Genomic DNA, 14,998 nt, shown 5'->3' on the forward strand with positions numbered 1-14,998 from the left:
CACACAAGAATTTTTAAGGCTGTTGGGAGAATGCCTTGATCCACGATGCTGGAGGAAGATCACAATGCTGTGATGTAGAGCCCTTCATTTAAAATTAGGTCATGTTACATCACTGGATTTTTGAAAACTAATCAAACATGTATACAGTTAACAGGAAAATGTTGATGAACATATAATGTTATCAGAAATTTAGATAAGTACTATAAGGATACTCAGGATAATATCATGTAAGGATAAATACAAAAAATAATCAACACTATTAAGGTTAATAATAATATTTTTAATTATTTTTGCTAAGAACAAACAAAAATCGTATTATTGTTACAAATCTTATAAAATCCTGTATTAATAACATATAAAAATGTAATCTAAAATACACATAAGCAACTATTCTTTGAGAATGGGGTGATATGATTATAAATAAATGAATCATACAAACAGTCTGATATAAATAATAAAAATTTATAAATATCTTAAAAATATATATAAATAAATAAGTTCAAATATAATTAACACATAATTTATAATAAAACATCTCAACAACAGATTACAAATGTGTATCACACTGTTAGATGTTTATAACATTAATTTCTTAAACTGACTATAACAAAACTCTTCATACAAATCTAATTTCTTATTCTATAATACAGAAACAGTGCAACTATTATTTCTACAACAATCATTCACGGATCATCTTAAGTATTTCAAATTTGTTTCCCTTAACTACATTTAAAACCAATATTTTGACTGTAAAATACACATTTAATTTTAAACAAGATTATACATCTTTATTTGAAGGTATTTATTATATACATTCTGAGGAGCTATTTTTTTTTTATATCTATTAAGAGTTATTCAACAAATAAAGAGATGAACAATTTAAGATCAAAAATCCTTAACTGGATAAATCAGGTTTAGCATTTTTTATCACACTTTATAAAAATTCGATACATACTCTCACGCACAAGCTTCTAACTTATATAATACTTTACATAATATATTATAATCATTAAAAAAAAAAAAAATTAATATTATGGATTTTGAACAAAAAATGTATAAGTAGCCAGCCAGTTCATCACAAAAGAGAGCTATTCAATTGATATTACTGGAAGCCTAATTTCTTATTTAGTGAATAAAAATTTGCTCAGCAGTGTCAATTTCAGAAAAAGAACAATATTCAGTGATAAGAGTTATGACTTCTAGATTAGAAATGCTTAATACTAAAGTAATATGGAATATTTGCATGAATAGAGTAAATTTTTACAACTGATCAGTTTAAAAGTGGCCTACCAAGAAATTACTGAAATGTTAACAGTAGAATTAAAATAATTTAATTCACACCGAATTATCATAAACATTACTCAAGAAGGATGGGCTTCAATACAGTGGTTAGAAAACAGAATGGATGGTGATCGTGGTTGGAAGAGGTCATACAAAGGCGATAGTAAGTTGTGTAAATACAATGATGGAACTCTCTGCCAAAGCATTTGCACTGGTGGCATCCTGACAGAGGAAAAACTGATGACTGTGTTGTGTTATCAAGTTTAAAGAGTCTAAAAGACTCCAGTAATGCCCAGTTTCTAGCCCTGATGGTAAAGCCCATCAGGACTAAGAACAGAGAGAGTGGTGTGGAAACCGGTATAGTCACAAGGTGGATGTCTTCTTCTTTGAGGTCGAGGATGGGCTTCAATACATTTACTGTATTGAACTTTAACAACATGTATAAGAAAACTAGACTTGGCATGTATATAATTATCATTATTTGATTAAAAAACATGAATTTTTAAAAACTAGACATAGATCAAACCTGGATCACTGTTACAAACAAGTATTCGTGTTACCAGTAGAAGTGGAAATATTACTGATTTTCAAGCAGGAAAAACTCACAGCCAACAATTGTTAAAAAGAGATTCTAATTTGAAAATTAACACATGCATACAGTTCTGAAACTTTTCCACCATGATATAGTTTTATATGCTTAAATAATTTATATATACCTGCTTTACATATTTATACTATGTAAAATAAATTTACTATTATAGAAAATATATTTACTATTATGGTTGGAAACAAGAAGCTAGTTAAGGCAAAGATAGAAATTTATGAGATGGATGTGCAGTATGATAAATCAGACATTAAAGTATTAAATTTATATAAGCATCCAATAAAGAAGATTTCTGGAATAATCCCATGTCATGAAAAGGGATAATATGTATGTGAAGGTAGAAGGCAAAATAATGAACTTATAGTATAGGTACCAATGGAAGAGGAAGACCAAGAAGATGGACAGACAATATGCAAAGATTTGAATGGAAACAGACTAATGGAGAATGATGTGTGGAATTGAGCAAAATAAAACAACCCAGCCAAAAGTGTCCATCCTACATGATTAGGAAAAGATAAGAAAGATGAAGTGATAAATAAAAAGTTTTGCTATTGCTGCTGGCATATTAGAGAAGTAGAATGAGTACACATTAATAATCCTAGGGATTATGTTAGAAAGGAAATAAACTATTTTATTTATTATAGTCTTTGATCAGCATGAGGAAATGTAATTTAAAGCTAAAAAAAAATTAATGTCTCACTCTCGAAACTTGGAAACCAGAATTTATTTTTGTTACGTTCTTGTGAATAATACCCAGATGACAACAATATATTATTATTTACAATTTCTGTCAACCTCTGCAGTAGAATGGTACCATCTCTCTGCCTTTCACCTAGAAGATCCTGGGTTTAAATCCCTGAGGTTTTGCATTTTTCACACACTATATAATATTCATCTACCATCCAGAAAAATATATATTACGTCAGTTATAATTGAACATCAGCCTGTAACTCTGAGCACTAATAAATAAGTAATATTTCTTATAAATATAATATTTATATACAAATAATAACTGCTTTATTAATTTAAACAACTAACATCACAGTATAAATTATTTTTGTATACATTTTTTCACTTAATAATCAATTACTGTTATATAAATACAGACTCATTACCTTACCATGGTAGATATAGGAGGTTTAATTACTGACATAAGTATTTACATACTAATGAAATTTATTAAAATTTTACTTTTAATTTTATTTCAATTATGCATAATTTATATATTTGACAGCTGAAGATGGAGTAACACTCCAAAAGTGCTAGTTAGGTAAGTCTTCTTACCTTTATTCTGACTGTATCTAATGATTATAATAAATAATTGTTTTAAATGAAATATATATATATATATATAATTTTATGTGATTGTTTTTTGTTGATTCTCTTTACTTTTGGATTAACTGTCTAATATGCAGGTGCCTCGTACATGATTCTACTTTCTCAGCGGCATTTGCTACCAACACTACCTCTAACAGTCATTTTACAATTTTTTTTACAATATTTACTCAAACACTCACTCTCTAAAAATCACTTTGCACTAAAATAAAAATGTAAGCATACTAACACACTAGATACACTAAGTACAGTAAGTAAAAATAAATGACAGAGAACTTTCAAACTTAATTTGGTGATACTACAAGCATATTCCAAAAATAAACCACAGCAGGTTTCAACAATATGACATAAAGTGGGATGAACACCAAGTTTTACACTATCATAGAACTTAGTTTACAACAGAGATAGAAATATATTTCTCTAATGCACCTTCAGATCTGTTTCTCTTCTCAGTTCAATTGGAGAAGAGTTTGGATTTTGCCCCCACTCACCACAATGCCAAGTGAGGTGCTAGAATGCTTTTCAGATTTTTCTGTTGGGCTCCAGCTGGCCCCTACTTAAAATATCAAGACCAAAGTGATAAAAACATTGTTCAGAGGGTACTATTATGCAGATGTATCAAATTTACTATCAATCAGTTAACAAGCACAAACATACAGACATTCAATTTATGTATACTGACTGATAGGCATAAAATATACTCGTATACTCCTGGAGTATCTATAAGAAATTTACTGCCAATCAAATAGAAAATAGATGTATTTTATTCTTTGCCTTGAAGTATTATTTGATGTTGATAAATGTGAATTATTTTTATGTGCACTAGCGTCATTTCTAATTTCTCTAAAATCATTTTACATAATAAATACGGCTTCTGGAAGCACATGAAATTGCTTTTGGAAGATCTTTCATACTTCTTAATTATTATTTTTTTAATTGATTTGTAAAAATTATTAAATTATCTGAATAAACTGTTGCAAATATATAAGTCTGACTCCTTGTTTATTGAATTACCCTTGAATGTACACAGCAATAATTTCAAAACAATTTTAAGACATGTATTTAAATAACACAAACAAATATAAAAAATTAAAAGATCAAAAAATATTCATTTACAGATATCAATATTTGCATAACCAGTGACTAATTTCAAAAAGGAATTATCTGAAGAATGCATAACAAAGAAAATGGATCTACAGTAGAATGTATTAACACTTACATACAGGTGATGTAATTTACAAACACAATAATTAATTCTTTTCTGTAAAAAACATACCAACCTCTTTATTATCATATCTATCTTCATTATTTAATAATGATAATCTGCCTAACATTATAAAAACACACCACACTTTAGTAAATAAATAATAGAAGTAGGCACTAAATTTTGATTCCAAATATGAGTATTTATTGTTACATAATTTAATTTTTAAATCACTGAACAATTTCAACAGCATCTTCAACACTAGGAGTAGGATGTGCTATCAGTACAGGACAGCAAACAGACACTGGTGCAGGCCTTCGCATTGGATTGGCAGGATATGGTGGAGGTGGACCAAGTTGTGGATAGCTGACTGTTGACAACCTGCAACTATCTACCCTATCGTCCTGGAATCCATACTGATTATCTGCAGGCATATTACCAGGTGTTTCATAACAGTCTCTGAGAATAAAACACAGAAAACGTTGCTATAATACAGGCTATCTCTCTCGCTCTCTCCCTCTCCTATGTGTATTTTAACCCTTACCCAACAAGTAAGCCAATAATAGATAATTTGAAAATACTTGCTGTGCAATATTGGCTGACTTAATCCTCAAATCAAATCTTATATTATTTTTGTGAATATTCATTCTGTGCTTATACTTTTTGGATATCTGGTATCTTAGAATATTTATTACATTAATTTGGTTAGCACTTCAGTCTCACATACAATCAATGTAAGTGATAAAAAGAAATTATTATTATATTTTATTTTTAATGATGGAAATATTTAATGTTAATGATAAATAAATATCAAAATATTACATGTAATAATTAGTTGAACTGAAATGGTAAAGGGTGTAAATACCAAAATGTTTATAGGAGAAATGATAAGAATTCACTTGACAAGTGATATTTTATCACTTATTAGTATAAAATAAAATTATTATAGCACAGTAATATACTAATAATTCCAACTACATTTTACTATTGCTGACTCCTGTACTATATTATTAGAGGATTTTGACTAAACTTGTAATGTATTTCAATAAAAATAATATTTATGATAATAATACTAATAACATAAAAAACAAAAAATATAAATTAATATATAGCCATCACAAAAAGTTGAATGACAATTAAAATGAAATGAAATGATCAAAATCGTAAACATTTTATTACAACAAATCCCTTAGAACTTGAATGGTGTATTCAATATTTTGCTTATTTAATTTGAACTGTAATGTTACAATTTTCTTTAGTAAGTGTGCATTACAGCCCCACTCAACATGAACCATCATGATATTGATTACGTACATTAATATTTCAGGACAAGAAAAGTGCAGTTTTAAATCTTTCTACAGATATGAGATTGTTCTCATTAAAAAAAAAATCCAAAAATGGACACAAAATAAAACCAGTTTTTAGGAAAACTGTAAGGTGGAGGTATGGTACAAAGCTGAGCCATGATGAAACTGATGTTTGAAAAAGGTAGGACTTGAGATTTCAAAAATTAGCATTGAAGCGATCATGCGATTAATTTACTACTGATCACATGAAATGACCTCTGTTAATTTACTTGATAAAGATCTAAATTTGTGGCAGCTTGCATGTATTGATTATAACAATTATATGAAAGATATGCATTTGAAAAATAGAAAAATAAAGGAGTTATGAGATATGTTAAAATTGACAAGTGCCTTTATGTATGTCGTAAAGAGAAAGAACTGCCCTTTTCTTGAGGTAGAATAGGTTCTCCTATTCTACCTCAACAAAAGATTTTCAGCAGAATTTGCCATGTAAATAAATTCTTTGTTATACAGATTTCAGATTGAAGTGTAGAAACCTTGATACCATTAATTAAAGAAAAATTTTGACTTGATATGAATTCTTTATGTGATTGTTGGAGATTGTATCAAAATCTGAGAAAAAAAAGAATTCTAACATAATGGTCAACTATAAACTTAACTTTGTAGATCTGATATCACCCAACACGGACAAACAATTAACCAGTTCTGAGGATTAATTAAGTGGGGTAATAAAAAAAAAAGATGAGGAACATATAGAAATTTCTTGGATTATTATTTAGCAAATTTACAGGAAACACTTTAAAAAATGAAATAAGCTGCAATAATAATGAATCCATTCATTAGCATTCTACATAATATTAAAATTTCTTTGTTTTAGGGAAACATTAATAATTAGAGTAAATTTCATTAAAATTAAGGCAAATGTTACTGTAATTTAGTTCAGTTTAATAATTGATAAAAATTATAAACTGATTGTTTAATTTTATTATGCTGAACAAATGAAAAAATTCAATAATATCAGTTTCTTACATAGATATTGGTGGATGGGAAGTAATGCAAAAGAACTCTTTCTTGATTCATTTTCTGCTCTGTCAAATAAGCAGAAGTCCAAAAAGAATGAGTATTTAGCTTGTTTCATCACTTTTTTAGCAGGTCACACAGGCTCTCTATTTTATTATTATACTGAAGAAGTTTTTAATCTGAAAAATGTAAGGATTAACACACAACTTGAATATGTGATGCTTTACTAATTTTTAGCATTTAATTTTAATGAATTTATTACATAAACAACCAAGGGCAAATTTGGACAAAAGCCATGGGATTGGGTCAACCACCCCAATTCCATTTGTGGAACCATGTTGGGATCTTCTGGTGCCAGCACGGCAGCCATTTCTTTACTGAAGCTTAGTAGTGTTTAATCCTGTGCACCTGTGGAATTGTTCAAGGACTCTTGTTTCCTATGCAAGGGTTGTACAAAAATCAAAAATAGGACTCAAGTACCGAGTAAAAGTCAAGTCTCCTACTTCTGTTCATTCAATCACTCAGTTGTATCACTGCCATGAAAAGTATCCCATTTTTATTCTGAGATACACTAAATAGGTTCACAGAATATATTTTATGAATAGAATAAAAATTAGCCCAACCAGCACTGGAATATATATCATGACAGATTACAGCAGCAGCAACATAACAGCTACATCTTTCCAATATAAAAAAATTACTACATGTATCTTGAACATAAAATATAGTAGTTACCAGGGTATTGACAACAATATATTGCTTTATTTAAGCAGAAAATAAAGCTTACTTTTGGAGCAGTTACATTTTTAGCATTCCTATTATTTTCTCAGAAAGATTTTAATTTCTTTATTAAACAATCTATGAATTGAATTAAATAAAATTATTTTCCTAAACAACACACATATTAAGTTTTCTCAACATATTAAGGTATATAATTTACCAACAATATATGATATATAATATATAAATAAAAAAGTTCAGCTTACCAACAACATGCAAAAGTTTAAATCATTCTAGCCCTTTCGATTATCCATCTTCAGGAATATCTAGTTAATTATAGGATGTGTAAAAATTTATTTAAAATAATAGAAATAGAATAAATTGAAATAAAATATGTTAAATTAATTAAAGTTTCATATATATATATATATATATATATATATATATATATATATATATATATTATATAAGTAATTTTAAATGAATTTTTACACATATAATTAAATGGATATTCCTGAAGATGTATAATAATTCAAAAGCACTAGAATGATTTAAACTTTTATATGTTGGCAAGCTGAACTTTATTATTTATATATTAAATATACATATTTTCTATTAAAACCATAATTATTCATCATTGTTTTATAAACAAGCAAGTAAGTTACATATAGCGACAACCAAACAAACCCATAAGGATTCGATTATTTCCAATAAAAGAAGTTTACACACCATTGTTTAATCACTGTTTTTCAATAAAATTATTAAATAAAACAAAAAAATTGTATTATTTAATATAAGAATTTAAATAAAACTTAGTTATAAAAATCTGAAATACCTTTCACATTTAGGGCACATAATTTTTTAGTTTGTATAAATTTTCAGATTATTACTAACATAAACTTTAAACTGCATTATTTTCCCCATTTTATAATTGTTTAGCAAAAATTTGTTAATTTACAATTAAAAAGAAAAACAATCATACTTGTCATATATTCCTTTTTGTATTTATATATGAGCACTATCAATTCATAAAAGTCATAAGACAATTATTTGTTAATTTTTTTTTTTTAAATTGATAACCAGTGTAAAAGATGCTCCATCTGACAGAAGTTCCCTCAATCCAGTCAAAAAATCACCTCAAAGTTAAATAACAGATCAGTTGGTCAAAATTTATAAACTTCAAATACACAATCACTTTAAATCACTCAACACATTTTGAATAATACTGTATCTTTTTCATATCAATCGCATTAACATTATTCCCTTAATTTTATAAACATAATAAGACATCCCTACTGTTCAAAAAAGACAAAATAATTTTTCTTACACAAAATTTTTTGATACTATTTATATTGTTTCATTATTAAAACTATTGATTTTCAATAATAAATGAACAGTTAAATATGTCTAAAAGTTGAAACTTACTGAGAAGAAGTTTGACTACTTGGTGCTCGAGACCAAGGCAAACGCCACGACCAACCTGTTCTGATTACTTGTGAAGAATCTTCAGCAGTTGCACATGTTGAAACTGAAGCTGCACCTTCATCTAGAACCACAGGATTTGGAGTATACAGATTTCCTGGCGTACAGAATCTAAAAAAACCCAATGACAATCTCATGTCAAATATTCCACTGAAGTTTTCTTTACAATTTTTATTATCTGTTTCATTTAAAATTTGTCTATCTATAATTGTTAGTTAATGTTAATGATACAGATATCATTATGAAATTTTTATTTTAACCCTTTTCAGTCAATAGACTAAACCCAAAGGACATCTGTACAGGTCTTTTATGTAAAAACTGGCTGTTATGTACTACTTTATCAATTATATTTAATTGGTATTTTCCCATATATATCTCAAAACATTTTTTTACCTTATTAATTTTTATTGATGTTTATAGCAGAGTTTTCATTTTCAAATTACTGTTTTTATTATATCACTACAATCTTAAATGCTAATAATTAGTTTAGCATGTTTGTTTAGTTTAATAATAGTAGTAGGTTTATGTTAATACAGGGTGTCCCATATAAAACGCAACCCATCAATCACTCATCCATGAAATTTCAAAAGTCAAGCTTACTCCCCTACTCGTTACTGAAATGGACTCGTCCAACATCTGAGCATCGCAGCGACGCAGTAGAACAATACCGATAGTAACAACAATGCAATCATAACGTTGTGTATTGCTAGAGACAAGATAGTGTTTTCGCTAGATGAACGTGTTTTCATTGTTGAGTCGTACTTTAGTACGAAATCAGTGGTTGCAGTGCAAGATTTTTTTTGCCATAAGTACCCAGATAAACCAGCTCCTAACATCAGTATTAAGGTTAGTTGAAAAATGTAGAGAGACTGGTTCTGTTAATAACAAGGAACACAAAAGATCTGCGTCAGTGTTGAATACAGATACAGTCACTGAAATCAAAGACCGACTACTCGCCTCACCAAATAAATCGATCAGACGTTTGTCTGCTGAAATTAATTTGTCTAAATCAACTGTTCATCGAGCGACCAAACAGTTACAATTACGACCTTATCGCATTCAAACGGTTCATCGACTTCTTGAACCCGACAAAGAAAAATGGCTACAATATTGTCAACGTCGATTTCTGCACGAGGGAATTAATGTTATGGATTCGTTATTTTTCACAGATGAAGCACGGTTTCATTTGGATGGCTATGTAAACAGCCAAAACAGTAGAATTTGGAGTGCTGAAAATCCCCACGTTTATCACGAAAAACAATTACACCCGCAGAAGTTGGGCGTGAGGTGCACGATATTGCAGAAGAAAATAATCGGTCCTATTTTTTTCAAGTACACCATTAATGTAGAACGATATCAGGATATTATATTTCAGTTCATCGCACTCTTGGAAGAGGAAGACAGACACTGCTGGCTACAACATGATGGTGCGACATCACACTACGCAGGTTCAACTTCTGATTTCACTGAAAATTCTTTGGTAATCGTGTTATTGGTCGAGGTTTGTGGCTACCAAGATCTCCAGATTTGACTGCGGCGGATTTTTTTCTATGGGGTTACCTCAAAGAAAAAACCTACAGCAACAAACCACGAACACTTGAACAATTGAAAGTCAATATTGAACAAGCTGTATTAAATATCCAGCCGCAAACTTTGAAAAAAGTCGCAAGAAACGCTGTAAAAAGAATTAAAGCTTGTATTCAAGAAGATGGCGACCACTTCCAACATTTACTCTAAATGTAAGATAATGGATGGTAATAATAAAAATTACATTTACATTTACACATGCCTTTTTATTATTTCAATACCTACCAATATAAGGTTGGGTTGCGTTTTATATGGGACACCCTGTAGTTTACTTTTAATAAAATAAGGATGTTACATGTCATTAAATCTTGTATTTTTTAATTTATTTCTATATGTCATGGTTACTGAGATGCTATCCCAAGAAAATTTGCAAAAATCATGAATATATAAAAACAAGATTTAAAGGAGTGATAATGAAGCAAACATTAAAAAAAAGAAGTCAAATCCGTCTAAAATTTAAGCCCACACATGCATAACTTTTTCTTTCTTTTCTTGATTAGCGTCCAGGAACTACCGTTCAGGTGTTACTTCAGAGGATGAATGAGGATGATATGTATGAATGTAAATGAAGTGTAGTCTTGAACAGTCTCAGTTCGACCATTCCTGAGACGTGTGGTTAATTGAAACCCAACCACCAAAGAACATGGTATCCACGATCTAGTATTCAAATCCATATAAAAATAACTGCCTTTACTAGGACTTGAACGCTGGAACTCTTGACTTCCAAATCAGTTGATTTGGGAAGACACGTTCACCACTAAACCAACCCGGTGGGTTACCACACATGCATACCTAAAAATGTCTTTCAGCACAGTACAAAATCCTTCCAATTATACCAGTTTTTTCATTTTTAATTGGAGTAGGGGTCAATTTTTTATATGCATGCCTTTATATTGTAGTATTGTATTAATTAATATGTTGGTGAGAAAAAAAAAAAATTCATTACAGAAAAGTGTTGATTCTCAAAACCACAATTAGTTACAACAAAGGAGAACTGTTTTAATTTTTTTGTGTTGCTTCATGACTTTCAAATTAAATCAATTCCAATACAGTTTTAAGGTTTTCATTTAAAAGACTTTAAAAGATTTGCCAAAAGATTGATCTATTTCATAATAACTTAAGCCAGAACGTAGCGGTCATGTAAGGATGTTGTTACACAGGTCATGTAGCTAAACATAAAGGTCCCATTTCACTAGCTATATTTACAAATATACTGTATATCTGTAAAATTGTATTTTTTCATACATATTATATGCAGGAGCATGTTAACATTATAAATGTCCCACTATGCAGCGCAAGAGTTAGTTACATAATAAAAACTCCCTGACAATAAATCTGGTAGGTGAGCATTTTCATCAGAATAGCAAAAATATCAGCATATACCTTCCTGTAGAGGAAATTGATACCATACATATAGTCTTCCAGTCGCTATTCTGCTGAATTCTAATTAATAAAACATCCTGACCATCTGATCAGCATAGTAACAAGCTAACAACCTAGTACTTGAAGATGGATTGCAGCTTTCTATTGACAGCCCTGCTTCAATACAGCTACACAAGAATTTGGAGACTTCCAAAGTAACATATATATCAATCATTTAATTTTTATTTTTCAGTAATTAGTTAAACGATCTGTGCAGTTTCTAAAAAGTAAACTGTCTACATTTCTTAAATTAAGAACTGGAGAAAGAATAAAATAAAGGAGTACCATAATTTGGTATACATCTACATGAATTATTCTACAAAAAAGTATAAGACTTTATGTTGATTGGCAGGTGAAATTAAATCATTTACCATAATAAGATAAAACTTTTAACTCTTATCATCAGCAATGTATTATAATCTCATCATAAGCCTATTTTTTCAATTCCAGTAAGAAATACTGCAAAGAATGGCGGTACTATAACAATGAAACATGGAATCTGTCATTATTGCTACCAAATTTTTTGTTTCATTTGTACGACTAAGTTGCATGATACAACTCATTTTTGAAAGCGGAAGGACACAGCTGAAACCTATCAGTGATAGTGACAAGTTAATGGTAATAATGTTAAGTGATAATAATGAGATAGATCAGTGCCAGAAATTCATTATAGACACACAAAAATCACAGTGAGAGCAACATTCTTTTGGGACTGGAAGGGAATTTTAGTTAGGATTTATGGGCCCTTGGATGATAATATCAAAAATTTATATTGAGATGCAAGAAGCTTAGGACATAAATCCAAAACAAATGGCATTGATTGCTCATAAAGATTTTCTTGTTCATAACAATTAATGGATTCCTTCATAGATAGCAGAAAGGAGCTTTATATTGGACAGTTTTTAACATGATCACAGCTTGTACGCTGTGCCATAGGGCACAGAGTAGCTGTACTTATAGGTTACGGAAGGCTGTACTTATAGGATACAGAAGCTGGCTACCCAATGCTTCAAAACTAATATGAAGCTCATAGCTGGTTGGATGGGTTTCACAATAAAGGGACCATTGGCCCATATCAGTATTAAACATTTGAATTCAAACGTTTATATTCTAGCAAAGTTTATTTGTATGGATTATTTTAGCACATTTGACTCATTTTAGTACATTTTAATGTTTTGCAGTTCTCAAAAATGTTCTTGGTAGAATACTACTGAAAACAGAAATCTCAGATAATTGATTTTCTTCTCGGTAGTGTTGCAATTCTTTATTGGAATTGTTATGCATTACATTTTAACTTCAAATGTTCACATCCAGACTTTTTTTAGGTTAAAAATGATAATAATATACACTAAGTATAAAAACAGCTATTATGTAATCTTTCAATCACACTTTTATTACATAAAAATGAATAAATTATTACTTCTTTATAAAAACAACTTAAGTATACTACCTTTTAAGTTCCAACAAGGCTATGTTTTAATTAAGAAATGATTTATTTTACTTTCATTCTTTTTTCCTAATTGGATTTTCATTATTAATATAAGTAAACTGTTAATAAATCAAGACTGAAGATGACGTCTAATTGATGAATTCAGTTCAATTATTGTGTTGGGTGATTCAAATGATGATGGTGGTGGCGGTGTGTGCATGTGTGTTTATATGTATATATTTAATTAATAAAAACCACCTCTGAACACAACAAATAGCAAGCTTAATAAAAAACGTGCGACTTAATAAGCTTTCTGAATCCATGGATTCAACAGTTATAAAATAATAAAATAGACAATATTTCCATCATAACACGTAAAATCTAATAGCTGTGTTGACCGACTGAACTAAACACATACGAAGTGTGTTCAAAAAGTACCAAGAACTTTTAAATTTCATGGGTTGCATTAGTCCGATTCTCTGGATTTTTTCGTTGTTGTATTTGTAAATATATCTGAAGAGTATCAGTACATTTTTACCCAAATTGGATGTTTAGTCTGTTGTAAGCTGTCAAAAGGATAACACGTGTTTTGGTACCATCGATGATTTTTTATTTGTATAAATAATGGATCCGAGAATTTGTATTTTGCTATAAGAATTGAATAAAATGTAGCAATGATTTAAAAATGTTAAATATTGCTTTTGGTGAGTCAACTATGAGTAAAGCAAGGGTTTACGAGTGGTATAACTGTTTCCAAGAAGGTCGTAAAGACGTTGAAGATGACAAGTGCCCCGGACACCCCAGCACATCAACAACCAATGAAAACATGGAAAAAGTGAAAGAAATGATTATGAATGATCACCGAATCACAATCAGAGAAGTTGCTGATGATGTTGGGATATCAATTGCCTCATGTTATGAAATTTTTTCAGATGTTTTGAGTATGAAATGAATGACAGCAAAATGTTCCAAAATTGTTGAATTTTGAACAAATCAGCAGCGAATGTAAGTTGCTCAGGAGTCGCTAAATGAAGTTAACAACAATGCAGAACTACTGAAATGTGTCACAACAGGTGATGAAACATGGGTTTATGGATATGATGTTGAAACTAAGGCACAATCATCCCAGTAGAGGCATTCTGGATCACCAAGACCGAAAAAAAGCTCGACAAGTATGGTCGAATGGGAAGGTTATGCTCACCATGTTCTTCAATTTTAACAGCATAATGCATCATGAGTCCTTGCCACAAGGTAAAACAATCAGTAAGGAGTACTACCTACAAGTTCAAACGCCATCTGCGTGAAGCAATCCGAAAAAATGCCCCCGGATTTGTGGCGAAACAATTCATGTTTTTTGCAACACAACAATGCTCCTGCTCACACTTCATTGCTTGTTCATCAACTTTTAGCTAAAAACAACACTGTAATGATATCTCAGCCACCATATTCACCAGACATGGCCCCATCTGACTTTTTTCTATTCCCAAAAATAAAGAAAACCTTAAAGGGCCGTCGTTTTACAAGCATAGATGAGATTAAAAGCGAATAACTGAAAGAGCTAAACCCTATTCCAAAGATCGAGTTTTAGAAGTGTTTCAGGGATTGGA

At 29.9% G+C, this 14,998-nt stretch overlaps 1 protein-coding gene across 3 annotated transcripts in view; it reads right to left on the reverse strand.

Moving 5' to 3' along the window:
• Positions 1-259: 259 nt before the first annotated feature.
• The window catches only part of LOC142323581 (uncharacterized), a 52,411-nt gene continuing 37,672 nt past the window's right edge, over positions 260-14,998 (reverse strand). The window contains exons 8-10 of one of the 3 annotated variants that reach the window (XR_012756127.1): positions 8,897-9,064; positions 6,761-6,930; positions 4,754-4,883 (exon numbers count right to left, since the gene is read on the reverse strand). Coding sequence is in view for 2 of the 3 variants with exons in the window: in XM_075363407.1 (XP_075219522.1) it covers positions 4,655-4,883; positions 8,897-9,064 (397 nt within the window). In the remaining variant the exon portion in view is untranslated. Of the gene's footprint in view, positions 4,884-6,760; positions 6,931-8,896; positions 9,065-14,998 lie in introns of all 3 variants that reach the window. The other 2 variants (XM_075363407.1, XM_075363408.1) reach the window with 2 other exon arrangements.

Source organism: Lycorma delicatula, chromosome 4, assembly GCF_047948215.1.
Source record: "Lycorma delicatula isolate Av1 chromosome 4, ASM4794821v1, whole genome shotgun sequence".
In the NCBI taxonomy this organism is placed as follows: domain Eukaryota; kingdom Metazoa; phylum Arthropoda; class Insecta; order Hemiptera; family Fulgoridae; genus Lycorma; species Lycorma delicatula.